Here is a 20,293-nt window from a genome sequence, read left to right as displayed (position 1 = left end):
GCTGCTGCTCTATGAAGGAAGGATTCTGTCCCATGCTCCCATACAGCTCGTGTCTGGATACAGCTGTGACCATCACTGGGCAGACCATGACGGGCTACAGACTGTGAGGTGTGAATAGGGGAGGGAATGCATCCAGTAGTGAAGCGATCCACCTGTACTTTTATCTTCAGACAACATGTATGCATGTGAAGGCTCTCATTAAGCTTGGCAAGACTGGGGATGTGACTAGCTATGTCTTACAACTCTAACTCTTTAAAAACAAGACAAAGAAGCAGCTTCTGAGATCTGCTTTTTTCCCCCTCAAACTTTGCTGTATATGTATGTTAAGAGGAAAATTAAGAGCTGTTGGTATAAAAGAAATGAATTGCATGCTATCTCAGGCCTGCATATACACATTGCCCTTATTTCATAATTGGTCAAGCTGAGCCATTCACAGACAGAGCTGCTTAAAGCTGAATGCCTGGGGCATAAAAATTACCCACAGTTGGAAGTTAATAAAATCATGTAGTAAAGCAAAGTAATATTTGTACTAAAACAAGTATTGATTAAACTCTTTTCGGCACATTGTTGGAGTCCTTATCTTTAGATTCCTGATAAAGGTTCATTCAGCCACACCAGTTTCCCATTAGCCACACTGTCATTCCTGGCTTCAGCTCCTGGAGACAACTATTTTGCAATGTGAGCTTCAGAGCTTATCAAAAACTTGATGTCGGTACCCTCATTTCTAGAGCAAATGCATGTGCAGCCATATCCTGGGAAATTTGCTTGGAAAATGGTGCATTTTTTTCCTCAAGGTTAATCAGGAATCCATACTTAATGAACCACCTATTTGTATGAAGGTTCTGTGAAAATTTAATCTGGGGGGGAAGGGAGACGGAGAGGGGGTGTTTTTATCTTCGTCTGAGCAACTGTGAACACTTGGCATTGCTGTAGCACACTCTTTTATATCTTCACTATACTAGATGTGTATTCCTGACACAGGTTAGTTTGTATCAGCTAAGCCTGATTTTGCAGGTATAAATAACACACTCACTGTTTGCGTTTCTGTCACCTATTTTCATGTATGTCCAGATTAGATGCTTAGGGAATTTCTATATTAAATTAGAAGATAAGCTTGCAATACTTGCTAGATTTTTTTTCCTTTATATTGAAGAAGGCTCCACAGTAAATACCAATACGTGTCCACACACATGACTGGGATGCCAGTTGTGCTGTAGCCACATGATGCTGTTACATTCATAGGCTTTGTCAGTTATAAGTTACTGTGGTGTGTTGGTGAAGGATGCCCCATCCCTGGGGGTAGATGGGGCCCTGGGCAGCCTGGTCTAGAGCTTGGCAGCCCTGCTCACAGCTGCGGTTTGGAACTGGGTGATCTCTGAGCACCCTTCCAACCCAAGCCATTCTGTGTTTCTGCAAAGTACTATCCTATATTTAAAAAGAAAACATGAGTTGGGACATCTGAACAAATTTGTGACTTTCACCAAAGCAACTGGAAAGCTATGTAACACCTGTATTTGGCTGTTAACAGACTTCTGGAGTAACTGTGGAACTGTATATGTAGTTAGGATTTCATTTTCCAAAAAAAAAAAGGAAAACTTTGTATTTTTGACTTCTGTATTATGTAAGATTTATTAGTCCGTGCTGCTTTACGTAGAGATGAACAAATACAAGGATACACAACTTACCTGAATGCCTGCAAGTTGTATTGCTCTGGCACTTCTAACTTGAGAGAGGGATGTCTGCTGTCTTGTGGTTAAAATGTGCTGCGGAACATAAATGACTCTTCTGAGTTAGATCTAAGGCTTGTCTTCCCTCCTCTTTTTTTTTTTTATGGGAGAAAAATTAAACCCACTCTGTCTATCAGACAGTCCATTAATTTGTGTTCAGAAAGTATCTCCTAATATACGCTGTTTACAAAAGCCAGCCTTTCTATAATACCCTCCCTTGAACTGACCCTTGATATTTTCCCTGCATGGCCATACCTATGGCACGTGGCGTGCTGAAGGAATCACGGGGTCAGCTTTAGCTGCAGCCAAGAAGTCAGCAGCTTCTGGAGCTGCTGCTGAACCACCAGAGAAGGGCTGCAGGCAGAAAGGAGCTGCTTTGTGAGAAGCTGAAGTGAACAGAGGTGGAGAGGCTTGCTTATAGTGAGCCACAGTTTATTGCTTATTTGTTGTGCGCATCTCTAAAGACAGGCTAATGGAGAAGGGGAACTAATCCCGTGGGTGTTGAATCTCTTCTGATAGTGAGAAATGCAAGCATGAAATTGCAGTAAAGCAGGACAGCCTCCAACAAATTTCCTAGGAGTAAGCTTTTCTCCCCTACTGTACAAAACAACCAGGAAATTTCCATTATAGCCATGCTCTTCACCTGAACTAATAGCTTCAGATCAGAGATTGACTTCCCTGTGTAGCCCTCCTCCAAAGGCAAAGTAAGATAGAGTTTTGTTTGCTTTAAATTTCACTTTGGAATTATGTTTCATAACTCTTGCTCTTTGTCGAGACAATAGGGAGCTGAGGATGAAAATGTCATATGGAAAAGATGGCACAAGTATGCACAATATTGGATGTGGCCCAGCAAAGTTAAATTGATTTTTGTTTGCTAGCAGTGGGCCGTTTTCTAGATGCCCATCGTACCAAAAAGGCATGGTGGTGATGATGATGTTGCAATTGTTAACATCTCATTTCCTGAATGTTGTTTCAGATTCTGATGATTCCTGCTCTGCAGCTGCTGTAAGAGTTCCTGGAAACTACTAATTAGTAGTTGGTAATCTTTCTCCAACACATTGTATCTGTCTGCTATTAAAGACTGGGACAGGCTCCTGAAGTTGTTCTTCAGGACTTCATTTTCTAATGCTCATCCTTCCAGAATCCAACCTCATCCATTTTTTGGGGCATCAACAGTCCAAAGGAAAGGCTGTAATGAGTTTGAAAAGGGAAACAGGACAGGAAACTGTTGACATCCATTGTTTGTTTATAAAGTGGTGCGTGGTCTGACTATATGCTTGTTGCTCTCTTCCCAACTTTGCACCCTTTAAATGTTCTCTTACTGTAGAAGAACTGGGCCATGTTGTGGCTGCCAAAGAAGCAAGGGCAGGCTGCAGAGAACAGAAAGCAAGAGGGAGCTTTGAGCAGAGCTGGTAGGACAGCTGGGCCTCTTCTGAGGCAGATGGTCTTGGTTCGATTTCACTTCTCTCCTTTTCCTTTTCACTACAAAACAACTGGCAGCAAATTCAACAGCTGAGGAAGGTTTTTAGTCCTTTGCAAAAAAAAAAATAAAAAAAAAAATTCTATCAGTCTGAGAAGTGATTACAATCTAATGTTGAATGGTAAATCTTTCTATACCTTAAGGTGGTACTAAGTACAAACATGAGCTATGTTAAGAGAATGAGTTTGGGTTCTGAAAAGAAACCAACAACAAAAACAATCATTGAACAGATTGTTTTAAAGTCACTTGTGTATATTGAGATTTTCAGTCATTGACCTTGAGAATGTATCATACATATTTTTGTTCCAAAATTTCTTTCAAACTTTTTGTAATTTATTTGTCAATCATTGACCTATGTGCTTCCTAAACTCGATCTCGCTGCAGTCTGAAGCAAGAGCTCAGCTCTCTTTTTCCCTGAAGCACTAACCCTCAACAAATGTTAGACTATAATATTGGCAACCAGAATACAGAGGAACTTGCATTACCATCAGCTGTCATTCTGATCTGACAATACCATATTATATTCTCAATATATACTTTTGAGAGCAAACAATGAGTGGCATAAATGACTGTGCTGGTCTGATGTGAGGAAGTTGACTTGTCAGAGAAGAATAGGGCAAAAATTGTATACATGGCCAAAATATTTAGCATAAAAATGCTTGTGCTCCTATGGAAGGAAGAAGGAAAGCTATGGAGGAAAATAGGCATATATTTAACAGATGGAAGAGGCTGCCTTGTTGTACTACCTCTGTCAGCACTGTAGTCTTCTGATAAATGAAGTGCCTTGCATTTGCTGCACAGCTGTGGTTGCTAAAAAGAGAAATTGGAAATGCACGCTGTTCAACAGAAAAGCAACTATGACTTGTATGAGCTCTTCACTCACTGGGTGACTCCAGTATGTGTGGTGGCAGGGCTGCTGGGTAAGTGATTGGGGTTACGTTCTTCTGGAGAAGACCCTCTCATGGGCTCTGACCTCCCCCTCGGCTCATTGCCTGGAAAGCAGTGTATTTCAGCAGGATAGAGCTTCGTGAAACACACATTGCCAGACACAAAGGATTTTGGCCTTATTTAAAATGGCCTTAGCAGAAATATAACAACTTACCTTTAAGGGCTCTGTTTCTTTAGTTTGGCTTAAAATTGTTCTTGATTACATAACAATTTAGTATACTTAATTAAAAGATGCTATTTAAATATATTAACTTAAATGTGGAGAAAATCTTTTTATTTTGCATTTATCATTAATAGCATGACTGTTCTTCTGTTCAGTAGAAAATCTCATGAGATACTTCTCATGAGATTACTTCTTACTGCTTTATTGCATTTTATTGCTGACATTTGAGAAGAGATGTTAGTTTTGGGGTACTTCAGTCTTGCTTACTGTGCTAGAACATATATTCCTAGCGTATAAAATTCTTTTAAGATCTGTTTATATACTGTAGTATCATATTCTGTGATATAAGACCAATTTTTTGCAGTGGGAACTTGCAATGATATTGTGACCCTAAATGAAGTCGAACGTAGTGAACAGTTGCGAATGCGACCGTAGCATGAATTAATTAATGTGCCTGCCTGGTTGTAAGGTTTACAGGTGTTTGAGAAAGACACTTCGCTTACAGGAGGGTTATTTCAGGATGATCCTATGTGATAGAACAGCGCCTGGAGGTGCTGCAAAGATCAGAGCCTTTCTGGAGAAGCTCGTTAACAAATTGAAAAAGCCAAGTGTGAAATGAGTGTTAAAAAGGAACTGGGGAAAATAATTTTCCTGAAGTGGGAGCAGTGTGGCACGTTGTTCATTAATGCACATGGAATCAGTTCTTGGTGCTTTCACAAACATAGCTTTTCTTCAGGGATGAGCGCTTTCTGCAGAACAGGCACGAATGTGCTGTTTTATAATATTTTCCTTTATCACAAGAGGATTTTCAAGATGTCACTAAGTTTTTGTCATAACTGGTCAGTGTGGGATGAAAAGCACTCTTCCGCCATAGAAAGTGCTTGTGGCACGCTCTGCCCAGAAATGTTCTTGTGGGTGGTGCTGCTCGTACGCAGGCAGTTAGCTGAGCACTCGAGGTGCTCTGACCTAACTCACTTTCATAGGATTAAGTGCGATGTGGAAATCACAAAATAACTGGTTTTACGGATGTCCTCACCTGGGTCACTTTGCACTTGCATCGGTAGAATTAGATGCTGTGGTAGACAAGATTTCCTCAGGTAAGGGAAAATTTAAGACCATGTCAGCAAAATAACTGCTTTTGAAAATGAAGAAATCCAGGAAGACTGTCGTGAAGGTGAATCACTTCAGGCAAAGGCTGTGTGGTGTGTTTCCAGCTTAAGTTTTACCCTGTGTGAACAGAAAGAAGGCAGATAACCATGGGACCACTGCCACCTGCAGTGCCTGGGTCAGAAAGCAGAAACTGCAGTGGTGACAGAGCTTTTGGGCTCTTTGAAATAGGCTTTGTGAAGGCCTCCAGTTGTTGTTGCCTGCATCTTTGGGCTTTTCTTCTTTCTTCATTAGTGAGTGCTGGGGGCAGAAAGTAGTTCCATTTCTAACATCCCCCCCCTTGTAGTAGAGCCACGGAAAGCAGGACTGTGATGGTATTCTCCACAACTCTGGACGAAGCAAATAAAAAACCACCATAAAGATTGTGTAGAGAAACTGACAAGTGCAAATCCTGGGGCTAGGATTGTAGAATGGTTTGGGTTGGAAGAGACCTTTAAGATCATCTAGTTCCAACCTCCCTGCTATATGCAGGGTCACCTCTCACTAGGCCAGGTTGCTCACAGCCCCATCCAGCCTGGCCTTGAAATATCACCAGGGCATAGCAGTGTACTCACAGCCATCTGTTTCCAAGCACGGCCTGCTTTGCTGCTGGTTTATGCACCGAAAAGGTTAGGATTTATGACGTAGAGACAAGCGGCATTATAGCATTATTAATATGATGGGTGAATGTGCCAATAGCGCAGGTTAGAAAATACCCTTTTGCACCACATTGCTGCCATCATCAAAACAATAGTCTGAGAGCAATGAGTGGTGCAGCGTTGGCCTCTGGAGCTGCAGTCTGCCCACACATTGCAGCAGGCCCACAGCTGTTCCGCAGCACCTTCTGCATGCCAATCTGGGTTTTCCCCAGTAAGACTGAGTTATTTTTTGTACCCTATGTTCAAGAAGCGTTCAGCCTCTATTTAAGCAGAGATTGATGGATGAGGGATGGCAGCTGTGGCTTTGTCATACTTCTTTTGAGACATTTTGCATCCCTGCATTGCCAGTGCGGCGGTCAGGAGGAAGGGATTTGTCTTCCCAAGAATGTCCTCCAGTAGAAGATCTTTTCCTAGGAATCATGTAACAAAATGAACGTTGTTTCAAGGCTGCACTTATAACTGCTGTGTGGTAAGGTGGAGGATTAATTCTGCCCAGATAAGTCCTCAGGGGCAACAGCTGAGCCCTCGCTATGCCCTGGGTGAATAGAGTACTGTCGTGCATCCCTCCTTGGAGTGTGCTGCTGGTGGGGATGGGCAGAGCTCAGCTGGTCTCACAACCTGCTTGCACATCCTTAAAAAAATAAATTCAAAACAGTTGCAGTAAAGAGACATGATATAGTTGGTGTTGCTGACTTCCTTTCTAACAGGAGTAGCTTTTGGCGCTGTTTGCCATGTGGAAAGTGTTTAGTTTGTTCTTCATCCATTATTACTCTTTTGTAGAGTCTTGGCCCTGAAAAGTCCTCCTGCCCTTCCTGCCAGGCAGTTTACAGAGCATATTTATGGAAAGTTTTGTTTATAAAATTATTTTTTTTTTGCAGAGAGTGCATTTTTAGAGCCAAGAAATAGTTTTCAGGACAGCTGTATGTTCTTGCAGTATTTTTGTATGCTACATTGCTTTGAACAATCCATAAGGACTTTATAGTACAGTTCTTATTTTTAAAAAATGGCCTTTGCATGTAATTTTATTTCTCTCTCTCAGGTTAGTGTGGGGCAGGGGCTGTTCTGCAACAGTGCCTGGGAAAGGGGAGCCAGAGAAAAGGTGAGGACTAGGATTGTAAGGTGCATGGCACCACCTCTAATGCTGTTGATTCCACTGTTAGAAGATGATGTGCCATCACTGGTGGGAGAGACCAAGGAATCCACTACTCTGTAGGGTTCCTGCATGTCCTTGTGCAGTGACTGTGGTGTGCTCATAATGGAGACCTTAATGCTGATGGGAAGAGGTGACTGGTGGAGCTGGGACCTGAACCTCCTAGGGTTTGGGCCAAGATTGCAGGAGAATTGTTCCTTTGTAGCTGAGCTTGAACAACGAAACAAAAGATAAATGGAACCACCCTTGCAAGCTGTTTCATATGGGCTGTATCAGAACCCACATTCTGGGCCAGAATGGCTGCTAGGAAGGTGTGCATGATTTGTGACATATGAAAATAGCATTATGAGATATATTTTGAAAATGGTCAAAAATGGAATTTTCCTGTGGGGAACACACAAATTCATTTTAGAGGTTTTTTTTTTTTTTGAGAGTAGGCTTTGTAGATCACAATAAATCATAGTGACTGGTGATAACAAAATATTTGTTACAGTGAAACTTATATTTGATTGATCATTAATCATCTTTTCTCTGTGCCGTGGGTACGATTTCCATGTAAATTGTTCACTAGAAAATATGTAGTTGGTGTAGAAAATTAAGTGACACTTTAGATAGTAATATATTCCCTTTGAAGTAATAAAGATGGATGAGTTTTTTCATCATGATTGCTGGGATCTGAGTGAGAAATGTTCTGAGAACTGACAAACTGTGGGGGTGAGGGCTGCAGCCGGTGATAACTTAGTGTGGTTTTTTTCTGAAATGTCCAGCATGTGTGGCACAGATGGATCCCGATTGGAGACATCTACTAAAGAATTGCTCCTCGGGAGAGTATCAGCAGAACAGCACTGGCTGTGGTAGCAGTAACATCAGCTCAGCCTCTGTTATTGGGATATGCTCAGTGTGTGCACTGATGATTTCGTTCTGCAGCTTTTCAGATTCTTTTTCTGTGTGAATGAAAGCTGCCATGCTGATACTGGGTAATGATATCTCCTCAGGTAGAAGAGATGATGTTTCCTTCAGAGATGGCCCCTGTTACAGCCAGATTGTTGATCGGTCCCTTTGCCTGCTTGTGATGCTCAGATTTAAGTAATGCCTGTGTTGTTAAATGCTTCTGGGAGCAAAGGAGTAACATGAAGTACCTGCAGCCTTGCAGTTGGTGGCTCCTTATTTCCCAGCAATGCAGCAAGCTTTCTGCTGGCACCACTGGCATGCTTGCTGTAGCACACCCCATGCAATGGGGACCTGAGTGGTCAGGGTGTGTGTGTGTGTGTGTGTGTGTGTGTGTGTGTGTGTGTGCGCGCGCGCGTGCGTGCCATGTGCTGCTGCCCTCCCAGCCCTGTGTCGAGTGGCCAGTATTACCCCAGGGATGTGTCTCTTCTCCTTTTCTCTTCTTTGATGCTAATTTAGCCAGTAAATTCAGAACTTGCCATCTCTCAAGGCGACATCTGTCTGCTCTAAGCCTTTTTGAATTCCTCTGTCCTTCCCAGAGCCCAGAGCAGCCCTCTTCTCTTTGAGAGGGAATACAGGCTTTTTTATTTTACTTGCCTTGCTTTTCTCCTCCCAGTGCCTTCATTTCAGAGCACATATTTATTCTTAATAGCTGAAATGTATTACTAAAATGTATGTGTAGCACACTTATGTACCGTTGTTTTACAGGTATGTATTAATTCCTGCTGATATACCTGCTTGACTGTAGTCCTTCTAAGTGAACCTTTGGAAGGGAGATGATAATAGATTTTATGGATATTATTCCAATAGTTTGAACCTGAATTACTGTTCTGCTTTTGGAGTCCTTATCAAAAACAGTTAACTAAGTGCCCAGCTTGCTGAGAGGCAGCAGTTCGATGGATATGACAGCTGTGTGTGGCTGGTATCTCTTCCAAGGTGTGTGTAAGGCTGTGTGGGAATATTGGCCGCATTGTGGCCATACAATAGTGATGGTTCAGTAGTTCCACCGCTGCTTTTTTGCTCCTAACATCAGTGCAATTAAATTCTAGCCTAAGTAAACTGTATTATTAAAAACTATTTGTGGACAGTTCTTCTGGCTTGGCATTTTGCAACCCATGTTAGCCTGCCACATAGAAATGGGTTTACACTTTTCCAGTTCCTGGTATGAACCATGGGTTGCCCCCTTCCCCAGGCTAGAGTGTCAATAATGATGGCATGCTTTATTTCCATTCTGCTTCTTTTTGTCCAAGAGCTCTTGATAACTTTCATTTTGAAAATTATACTGGTTTGGTGCACTTCTTTGACCTTTTCAATATTCTGTAATTAGATTGGCTGCAATTCCTCGTTTTCTCCTGTTTACAGTCTGACTAGCCTCTGGGAAATGGATGGAATGCCCATTTGCTCAAATATAAAACACTGCAAAGGTCAAAGTGGTGTAGCGTAAACCTGCATTTCACTGAAAGCATTCATGTTTTGAGGGGAGGCTGGGGAACAGGAAACATTCTACTCATAATTCTGCAGCTCAGGTATTGTCATGCAGATTTCCTGGATTTTCTTCTAAGCACATCACCTTAATGCATAAAATTACTTAGCTATGGCATAACTTGGCATTTTATGGGTCTCCATTAGAAGATTCTTTGAAAAGCGCTGGATGCCTTAAATTCCTCCTGACACGTACATTACTACAAGTGATTGCAGTTGTTGAATTTAGATGCCTATAGTACATTAAACTGAAAAATTAGTGTTCTGTGTTTTATTCTTTTTGCTTATATACTTACTTGACTAAGTCTGAGGTATTTGAATGATGTCAGACACAATATCTTCATCATAACTAACCTTGCAATATGAGACTGGTTTTTCCCTTTTGTTCTTGGGCAGTAGTAACAAAACTCTATGGACTGTCTCTGGTTTCTAAATGTGTGCCCTTGAGCTCCCCTCTGGTTAGTTACAGTGGGGATATGGTTTTGATATGTGTCACAACACATTTGCTCTGACTGCTGTGTATAATGCCTCATTTTCTAGTGGAAAGTTTGTAAATACTGTTCTGTCACTCGAAGCCAGAGGAGCATGCAGGGATTCTGCTGTCTTTTGTAACCATTGCATTGTTTTCTGAAGCTTCTTCAAAACTTCAAGCACCAGAAAGGTGAAACTTTCCTTACTTTGGGTAATTAAAATCTGATGTAATCTGCTTTCACCTAACCTGCACACAACTTGTGCTGGACTTCAAGTCATGCAGAGAATACTCCTTAGGGCTGAGTTTTGTATGCTTGCTGATGTGGAGGCATGCAGTGCTGTCTGGAATGGCAACACTGACTTAATGCCATTCCAACCATGAACAGATATTGTCTGTTTTTGTCCAAAACTGTTGAGAAGTGGGGATTCTACAGCAATATCCATAGCAGCTAAATCTCAGATATGGAGCACTCCGGGGCAGCGGGTGGTGTCTGAATGAAGTCTTTCTAATGGTTCTCAAAGAATTTCCTAGCTCTTTTCTTGTCTTACAATTTAAAAAATAAAATACAATGAGATGTATACAGTAAGGGTGATGGAACACTCAAACAGACTGCCCAGAGAGGTGGTGCAGTCTCCTTTTATGGGGATATTCAGGACCCATCTGGGCACTCACCTGTGCACCCTGCTGTAGGGAACTGCTCTAGCAGGGGGTTGGACTCAATGATCTTGGGGTCCCTTCTAACACTGCCATTCTGTGATTGTTGGTCACCATGGGAGGAAAAAAAGGAAGCAATTTCAGGAGATGGGGCACGAAGCTGCCTCCAATCCATCCTTGATGAATGCAATATTTTTCTTGTGTGTTAGAAAACTAATGCTACAGCAGTGAGCACAGATTCTGAGTGTGGGAGCCCTTCTGCACTTGCAGTGAGCTTCTAAAAGAAACAGTACTCATTTACTGCTGTTTTGTAGCAGTGCTATTCTGTCAAAGCCTTCTGTATTTCTTAAAGCTTAATTTATGTGATTGTTGCACATCCTTCTGTAGTGCAAGTATTAATCTAATTGCCTTTGGGTACCTGGAATGGGATTGCAGTGGACAATTGTATTCAATTACAATGTTATTTATTAAAAAGTATATATTGTGCCAGGGATAGAAGGAACTCTTATAATTAACTTTTATAAGCTGCAATTGTACAAATTACACATTATGATTTTCTCTGTGGGTGATATTACTTTGAGGGAACATAATCAGGAAATTGGAAGCATCTTTGGGCTGTGTTGTCCTGACATGCTGGACCATGGTAGGGCCGTTTGGCTGGATGTCAGCTTTGCCATACGGCAAGTTTGTGCAGCGCTCAGCTGATCAGCAACATTCCATGGTTTTTAATCATCTTAAAGGGACTTGAGATTGTGTTTAATAGGGTAATAGTGCCAAAAGCAGCCAATGTCAGTGCAAGCATTTATCTTCATCTGCCTGCAGGAGAGAGTATGGATACACTGTCCCAGCACCCCTATTGCTGTGGTCAGATCCTCTGAACCAGCTAACACTTTCCTACCTTTCTGCTGCAGAGTTAGCATGCAGTTCTCCTCACTGTAAGGCTAGTGAGGTCATGCTTCTGAGTCCAGTGGGGAAGGGATTTATATCCAGGTCATTCTTCTCCTTATGTACGTCCTAACTGAGCTGTCATCATTTGGGTATGCAGAGCTCTTTCCTCTAGACCTGAACTGGAAAACTTTTTCCCAGTACTGCCACTGATGTCTGTTTTTCCAAGGCAGAGGGGAAGATTAGAAAAATGACTGGATTTCACTGAATCAGTTTGTTCTGCCAGAATAAAACATGTATTCGAAAAACAAAGGACAACATCCTTTGCTTTGAATACACTGGTATTTACACGTCTGCACCTCTTTTCTTGTTCAGAGCTTAATCTTTTTCCTCCAGAGTTCTCAACTGTTGATGTTATTTGTTCTCTGTGGGGAGAACAGCGTGTTCTGAAGAGAGCTTCCAAATTAAGCTGATTTGGTGCCGGATTTTAGGAGAATGGTGTTGCTTCACCCACACCATTCACTGTTCCCTTTGGATAATGTATGGTTGGAGCTCAGTGGAGTGTGCTCTGACCACGCTCCTATCTGTAACTCCCTGAGGGTGCTTTTGCTTGCAAACTGCTTCCAAAATGTGAATTTTAAGCATTTCTGAATTTTAAACACAGTAGTACATTTTCTTTAGAATTTTTGGTTAATTGGATTTAGCTAATTTATTGCAGGCTGAAGAACTGTGCCTCTCAAGCATTTTGGCCTGTCCATCTTGGGCAAGCAGATTTTAATTTCTGAACTGTATGAAATACAAAATGTACGAAAGGAAATCGGCAGCTTCGGTAAGAGAGCAGTTACAATTACTTCTTATTCAACAATGCAGAGCATAACGAATGAGACTAATGTAAGAGCATTTGTTGGAGAGGGAGTCTGGAATCATAATGATGGCTTTCTAAGAAACCTTTGGTTTCTTTTTGGAAACTTCTCCGTTTCTGCCTGTAAATAGCCATGTGGCTTTGACTGATCCAAAAGCAATGCCTCCTGTTTTATGATGTTGGCCCACAACATCAGAGCTGGGTGTCGGTGGTATGGCAGGTATGGCAGTAGAGGCTGAACCTTCCCACCATTATCCCATAATATAGATGCTTTTGAATCACAGAATCACCAAGGTTGGAAAATACCTACAAGAACGTACAGTCCAACCATCCACCCATCACCAATAGCTCTCACTAAACCATGTCCCTCAACACAAAATCCAAATGTTCCTTGAACACCTCCAGGGTTGGTGGATCAACCACCTCCCTGTGCAGCCCATTCCAGTGCCTGACCACTCTTTCAGAGAAGTAGTATTTCCTAACGTCCAGCCTGAATCTCCCCTGGTGCAGCTTGAAGCCATTCCCTCTAGTCCTATCACCACTTATATGAGAGAAGAGGCCGACCCCCAGCTCACTACAACCTTCCTTCAGAGAGCAATGAGGTCTCCACTGAGCTTCCTCTTCTCCAGACTGAACAATCCCAGCTCCTTCAGCCATTCCTCATAAGGCCTGTGCTTGAGGGTTCCAGCTCTCTATGTAACAACCACTTCTATTCTTCATGGATATGTTCAGAAATTGCAGTGCTGAAAAGCTCTTCTAACCCATATTCTTTGCTTGGCATGCGGTAACGATGCACACATCAAAATATATGTTAAGTGAGTGCATGCTCAATCTAGCAGACCCCTAATACACAGCAGAAATCTATCACTGCTGCTGTAATACTACAAATCAGACATTAAATCTAAACTATTTGTATAACACTTCTACTTCAAAGGTTAAACAGACTTCTGCTTATAAGTGCTTGTTTTTCCCAAAATGTGATATTAGAGCTTTTCTACTTTCTACCTCTCTAATGAAGGAGGTTTCTACAGGCAGTGTCACCTCTCTGCCATTCTCTTTCTAGGAACAGTATGTCTGTAAGACTGATGAGCAGGCTTGGCTGCCAGACAAGGCATTAATGTATCTGTTGCAGTTCTTAGAATATACTTATATTTAAGAATCGTCCTTCAGATAATGAAGTGTAGTTTAGCAGTACTTGTGTCCTAACAGAGGTCCTGGATTCCATAGTAGAGCCAATGCCTTGTTAGGGTATGGAGTGTTTCTGTTGTTAAAACAACATTAATCAAAGTCTAAGTATAAAAGCTTCATTTGCATTTTTATCCTTTTGTGTCTTATTGTCACTTGGGGGGGGGGGAATAGGAGACTAGAAAGAAATGGGAATAAAAAAGGCATAAATAGGCTTCTGTACTCTGAGAAGATGGAGACCAGGGAGAAAGACTTTAAAAAAAAAAAAAAAAAAAAAAAAAAGGCATTTAATATCCCTCCACATATTTTTAAGATAGTGTCAGATACCCACAGTTCAGTTGAAGATTTTCTTTTTTTTTCCATCAGCTAAACTATGGAAAGTACCGCAGATCATTCCTCTTAGTGGTGGGTGATGAGTTTGGGTTTAAAAGCTCCTTATGCTTTGATTACTCTGAATTTGCCGTTATGACTTTTTGCATTTCTCTAAACATGTAATTGATCAGATGAAAAAATACATACCTGGAACTGTGTTTACAGAGTGCAGCCTCACTGCAGGCACCCACCAAAGCAGCACCTGGGCACTGGGCAGCAGCAGTCAGGCTGTTCCTAGCTGGGTGTGCCTGGTGATCCTTTCTGTACCAAACTTTGGCTCTTGCATTTCACTCAAGCACAAAAACACAACACAGCTTCCTTCTGGAAGAAAAGTCAGAAGTTTGAGGAACATTAAGGGATTTTAATTTTCTTCCCAACTCACTTCCTATCTCTCTGCTTGAGGTACCTGGAAAAAATAGGTTGTCTTTAAAATTTGCTCAGGGTTCAGTTTAGTCAAGTGAGTCAGTAATGTGTATGGAAACCTGGTCTGCTTAATAGCTTCTCCCCAGGGCTGCCAGAAATGGGTTTTGGATTACTGTGAAATGCTATGTTGACCTTCCCCACTACATGAGACATTATTGGGAACATGTATTGCAGGTGCTGAAGTTGCACTGACTGTTTTCATTTGTGGTCGTGATGCAAGGAGGCAGTTCATACCCACGTGTCCTAAGGAGACTGTGTAACGTTAGCATCCCTATCCATCTATCTGGCCAAAGTGAGGTCAGCTGTGTTAAGCGAGCACTTTGAAGGCATTTCTCAGATAAAAAGGCAGTTGTTGTAGAGGTTCTTAAGTGCAGCTTTAGGAAACCAGCTTACACCCCCAGTAGAGCTGAGGTGTGACCAACCTTATGCATTATGAGTCATGAATCAGACTGCCAAACAAAAGATGTAAAAATATGTATGTGCCTTGTTTCTTGGGCATGTCTGTATATTTATCTGTGCCAATAGAGGCTACAATTCTTAATTTTTTTAGAGAAAATTAAAATTCCCCTCAATGCCATGAGGTGTGCTAAGAAAAATCCGAGTTATTGTAAAGACTAGTCGTGAGAACTGAGAACTTTGCATGCTGAGCACGGCTAGTACTGTTGGACAGCAGTAATTAGCACGGACTTGTCCATACTGTGACATCAGTGAGACCAGTAGCCACTCACACAGCACAAACAATCCACCTGTGCTACGAAGGTAGACATGCAAACATCATCATTATAACATCCTGTATGGCGTGGCCAGGCAAGCTCACAGAATGAAACTGCTTCTTACGCATCTCTACCTAGCAACTGCCAGAATTTGACAGTCTGCATTCTCTCTGAATGTAGATAATTTTCCATGCCCCGAAGGCTTATCAGCTCTTCTGCCTTCTGAACCTCTGCTCTTCTCAGAGGGAAGACATTTGGGTACGTTTCTGACAATGTTACAGTGCTGCAGATGGAGTAGATTGTCACAATTCCAAGTCTGTAGGTCAGCAAGTGATGGGATGCTGTCATTTTGTTCATAAGCACAACTTTTAACTACTATAACTGCAACTAGAAAAAAAAAAGAGAATGTTGTGCATTACAGAAATTTATTGTGGATGGTACACTGCAGAATTTATAGAAAAATTAACATTATAGCGTGCATCAGTAAACCATGCTTCTAAAATAATATATGCTTCCACATTAATAAAATTACTCACAGATCTGATAAGTCTTAGAGATAGGTGTTGAGGGGGGAAAATTGTCTTGGAAAATGCTAAAGAACTTTAAATTTCTATCTCAGAGTGAACAGGAGGTTTTAAGAACAAAACCACCACCCACAGAAGGATGTGCCCATGAATTGGTGCTAAGGGCTTGTCAGGGACATGGCTAATGCATTTTCATCTGTGTTGAATGAAAAACAGAAGGGACCTGAGCCAAAGTTCTTGTCTCAGGTGAGGGGCTGCCTCTCAGTGCTACCTGCTATTCCAGGTTAGCTTTGATGATGAAAATTGCATCTTCCATCTGGAAACAATTTTACAGAGAAGGCTTTGCAAGCATTAGCACATTTAGACAAATCTTCAGCTTTTAAAATGGATTTGACAAGAGAATTTTACATACCTCTAGATGATTTTCAGATTTACTACTTCTGTAGTCCCTGTATAAGGTGCAATAATGTAGAAATCTCCTTTTGAGTAATGGTTAAAAGTGTAACACTACAGCTTTTACAGAAAATTAGGTTTTATATATTCCATCATATTTATTATAATTTATCTAGTGTTGAAATTTCCATTTTGCCCAGTCATGCATGCTGGGAAGACACCCTCCTTGTACCAAAACCTTTAGTTATAAAATGTAAAAGATGTGAAGGTAGCAGAAAGAGTGAGTGGTAAGAAGTTACTCCAGAGCCTTTTAATGTGTGTGACTTGATTCCACCAAATCACTGAAGAGTGTCACTGTTAAAAGTTTATGTTCTCTGATCTTCTCCTTGGTAATACTGAAGTCCAGAATGCCTGATGATAAAAGTCGAATTTGAGTGGGGATTTGAAGAAAAATGAATCTAACAACAAAAGCTAGGAACTGGGGTCTATACTGCTCGCATACTTGCCTTTCAACATTCTTGTATTAAATTTTATTCAGGATACATTCTGTGAATGTGTTCTTAGAAGATATAACAGTATTTTGTATAGGATAACTCTAAAAAGTATGCAAATAAACTGTACTCTGAACCTCCAGACATTTCCGCGTGTTCCCATGCAGCATACTCCTGAGATCAGTGTTGCTGGGGCTATGCAAGTGTGGCAAGTTCTGGGGGATTAGAGTACATGAGAGAAGTCAGGAGTGGCAGGATTGTCAAGTGGGGATTCAGGAACAGCATCCTTTGACTGGGATTTGGATTTGGGACACACTGTTCCCAAGGCTGCGTCTATGTGCAGCACTTGGAATGCAGTACAATATCATCTCTCCTAAATAGAATTTAAATTTAATGTTAGTGATGACCAATACTAGGAGGGAAGATGTGACTTTTAAAATAGCAAAAGCAATGCTGCACACTTGGATTATGGTTGGTGATTATTTCTCCTTTTTAATGGTGAAGCAGAGAGTGAGGATGGTTCTTAAATCTTGGGGTTGTTTAGATAGGAAATTATGTAAATTCCTGAAGTGGATATAACATGTAAAAATCAAATTTGCATTCAGCTTCTCAAAGGAACCTACCATAATATAGGCTTATGTGGGCTCATGCTGCAGGTGCACGGGCAGTTCAGACACACAAACCCAAGGGATGGGGTGAGGAGTGGCTGCAGAGGCTTGGGAAGCTTCAGCCCTTTCTGCTCCATCCAGTGCCTGGTGAAGGGTAGCTGTTCAGGATTTCTCTTTTCTTCTAATCTATGCACAGGCAGATTACGGATGGTCTAAAGACAATCCATGTAACTTCTATGTTTAGGTTAAGCTCTGCTCTCAGCCTTCAATGTTCCTGCAGTAAATCTGTTGATTTCAGTGAACTAGAGCTCTACTGAAGAAAAGTGATCAAGCATGCACTTTTGCTTCAGTATGGATGCCATCCTGCTGAAAGTCAAGCATCTCCTTCTGCCTAATGTATAATGAGCTTGTTTAGTGTCCGTACCGTCCAGATGTGGGCTTCCCCTATGGCCTGGACACATGGAGAGAGAGCAGGGGATGGCAGCAGGTCCTGGAGACCTGTGGCCCTGTGGGTTGGAATGCCTCAACTGCCAGAGCCAGGAAGTGATGTTGGGTTAGTTGTGAGGTGTTGGGGGTTCAACTGTTGCTAGGCAACACTGCATTAGTTGGAACAGTGTGGAGCAGCTCTTCCTCCACTCAGCGCAGTGGCACGAAGTGTGATACGCCCTTCAGGAGGCACTGCCATGGCCCAACTGGAGCAGGCAGAGAGCTCAGAGGAGCAACAAGGTGATGCCCAGAGGCTTGTCTGCCCCAAGGTCAACCAGACCAGAAGGGCTGCAAGCGGGCTCTGCAGTGGCCCTGGCAGCACCCGGAGGAAGGAGCTGAGAGAAATACTACAGCACAGCAGCCGCCTCAGCTGTGCCATGCACTTTGCTGCCATGCAGAAGACACCCAATGGCCCTGGCCTTTTCACAGGGCCCAAAGATCCGGAGATGCTGGAGCAGAGCCGCAAGGTACTGTCCTTCACCCTGCATCGTGAGTGGCTGCTGGCGGTGTCTGGGGGTGACACAGTTAACATCCTGAGGCTGCTGGACCAGGACCCTAGCCTGTTCAGTGCGGCAGACCCTGTGACAGGATTCAGTGCCCTCCACTGGCTGGCCAAGCATGGCCACCAGAAGAGCTTTGTCGAGGTCATCTCCCACGCCCAGGAGAAGGGTTGTCCTATCAATGTGAACATCCGCACCGCCATGGGTGGGTTCACCCCGTTGTGCCTGGCTGCCCAGCAGGGGCATGCATCGCTCATTGAAGTGCTGGTGAAGGAATACAAGGCGGATACCAGCCTTAGGGATTACAGCGGACGCAAGGCCTGGCAGTACCTGCCAGCAGACGCCTCCAGGGAGCTGATGGAGTTGGTGGGGGCCTTGGAGGAGAACTCAGCCCAGCCTCGCTCTCACAAATCTGAGGGAAACGACCACAAAGATGTCCCAGCCAACAGAAGAGCCCCGGGACCCTGGAGACAAGTGTCTGTTCCTAAGTTTGTCAGAAGAGCATTTGCTTTTTTCCATAGACGCTGAAGTGCATCCTTAGCCTGAGTTCACCTTTCCTTTAGATTGTTGTTGGTTTATTAAATAATAATTGTTTCTCACTAAAGTAAAAGCTGTGTTTCCCAGTTTGTCAGTGCCCAGAGCTGCCTTTCAAAGTGCTCCCAGTCCCTCTGGCAATGTCCCAGACCTCTTCCCTAAGGACCCCCTGCCTACAGGAAAAAGGAGGCTGAAATGCTCAGCCCCATGGGGAGGAAGGGCATGCCCCACAGGGCAGTGTGCGTGGCTCCCACTGGGACAGGGATCCCAGGAGCTGCTCCCAAAAGATGACTCATTGCTCAAAATAATGGAAAATGCATTGAGCCCGTGAGATTACCTCCACTGCCCCTTGATAAATACCCCCACAGCAGTATGGCCCTCAGTGTACTGCTAATAGCCACTCACCACTCTGCCTTGTGTGGTTTATGTACATACAGAGGGGCAGTTGCTTTGTAAATGTAGACAAATATAAAATACATTCCTCACCTGTACAGTCAGCACTAACTTTGCTTCTCATCCAGAAAACAAAAGAATGTCCATCAAAATTTGATAGAGGGGAGCTGGGTCTGTTCCTCTTGCCAAAGAGAAGGCTCAGGGGGAGCTTGTCAGTGTCAGTAAATTATGGGAAATCCTGAAGCTGGTGGTAGGACAGTTGCTTCTATTTCTTTTTGAGAAATGAAATATAAATTCAATTTCCAGAACCCCAAAAGTCTTAACTTTTCGACTGTGCAGTAGTACAGGTGAGGAGGCAGAGAACTGAGCAGGTCTCTGTGAGCTCCTGCAGCTGGGTCCAGCCCTGTGGAGCTGTGCCTGAGGCTAGGTGGGGCCTTGGGCAGCCTGATCTAGTGGGGAGGAGCAGCCCAGGGCAGAGGTTGAGGAGGCTTTGAGGTCCCTTCCAACCCAAGCCATGTTGTGATTCTATCAAATGAAATGGATTACGGGAACTAAACTGGCTGAGAAACAAATTTATAAATAGATGTGTCATCTTTGTGGGGATTTTTTTTTCCCCTCAGCAATGTCCTAGACAACCGTTTAATTAGGGATCCACCTACCACAAGTGTTATACAGATTCTATTTTAGCTTTATTTCTGCTCTCATTAATGCATTTTAATTTGAAGGGCTTGCTTCTTCAAATTCCCATTTATTTTCTTTAGTAGAGTAATGATAAAGAGTATCTTCCACAGATTTCTTCATATGTGGGTTATGGAGTGGCAGTATCTCCTCCACACCAACAGGATTTTTATTAAATCCTGATGCTGTGTATTTTCTAGGATTGTAATTAATCAGGCTGATGCAATCCTCTTGTTTGACGTGGTAATTTTACATTAAAACTGATGCTGAAATTGAGCCCTTGAAGTAGAATAGAGCTAGGGAGAAGTTTGTTCTCTGGGCAGGAGGATAAATACTAGAAATAGCAGAAATCCATGAGGTTTTGAGTTAAGAGAAATCCAGCTAAAACTGATTTTTTTTTCCTACTATCTTTTTTTT

At 42.5% G+C, this 20,293-nt stretch overlaps 2 protein-coding genes across 12 annotated transcripts in view; both read left to right on the top strand.

Moving 5' to 3' along the window:
• GRIA3 (glutamate ionotropic receptor AMPA type subunit 3) overlaps positions 1 to 20,293 on the top strand; it is a 542,807-nt gene that overhangs the window by 217,225 nt on the left and 305,289 nt on the right. The gene's annotated exons all lie outside the window — the stretch shown is intronic.
• On the top strand, positions 15,971 to 18,799 carry LOC146543789 (ankyrin repeat domain-containing protein SOWAHD-like). The gene is made up of 2 exons (XM_085230959.1): positions 15,971 to 16,039; positions 17,891 to 18,799. The coding sequence occupies exons 1-2, from the start codon at positions 15,971 to 15,973 to the stop codon at positions 18,797 to 18,799; spliced, it is 978 nt and encodes a 325-aa protein (XP_085087085.1).

Source organism: Meleagris gallopavo, chromosome 9 (assembly GCF_905368555.1).
Source record: "Meleagris gallopavo chromosome 9, MGAL_WU_HG_1.1, whole genome shotgun sequence".
Classification (NCBI taxonomy): domain Eukaryota; kingdom Metazoa; phylum Chordata; class Aves; order Galliformes; family Phasianidae; genus Meleagris; species Meleagris gallopavo.
Note: the sequence above shows the minus strand (reverse complement) of the source record. Positions and strands in the feature narration are given on the sequence as shown.

Bases quoted from the DNA above. Each gene is read 5' to 3' on its own strand.
- LOC146543789 (XM_085230959.1), top strand. From the start codon at position 15,971: ATGGCTAATGCATTTTCATCTGTGTTGAATGAAAAACAGAAGGGACCT. The intron at 16,040-17,890 runs GTGAGGGGCTGC...ACACTGCATTAG, and splicing joins AGCCAAAGTTCTTGTCTCAG to TTGGAACAGTGTGGAGCAGC.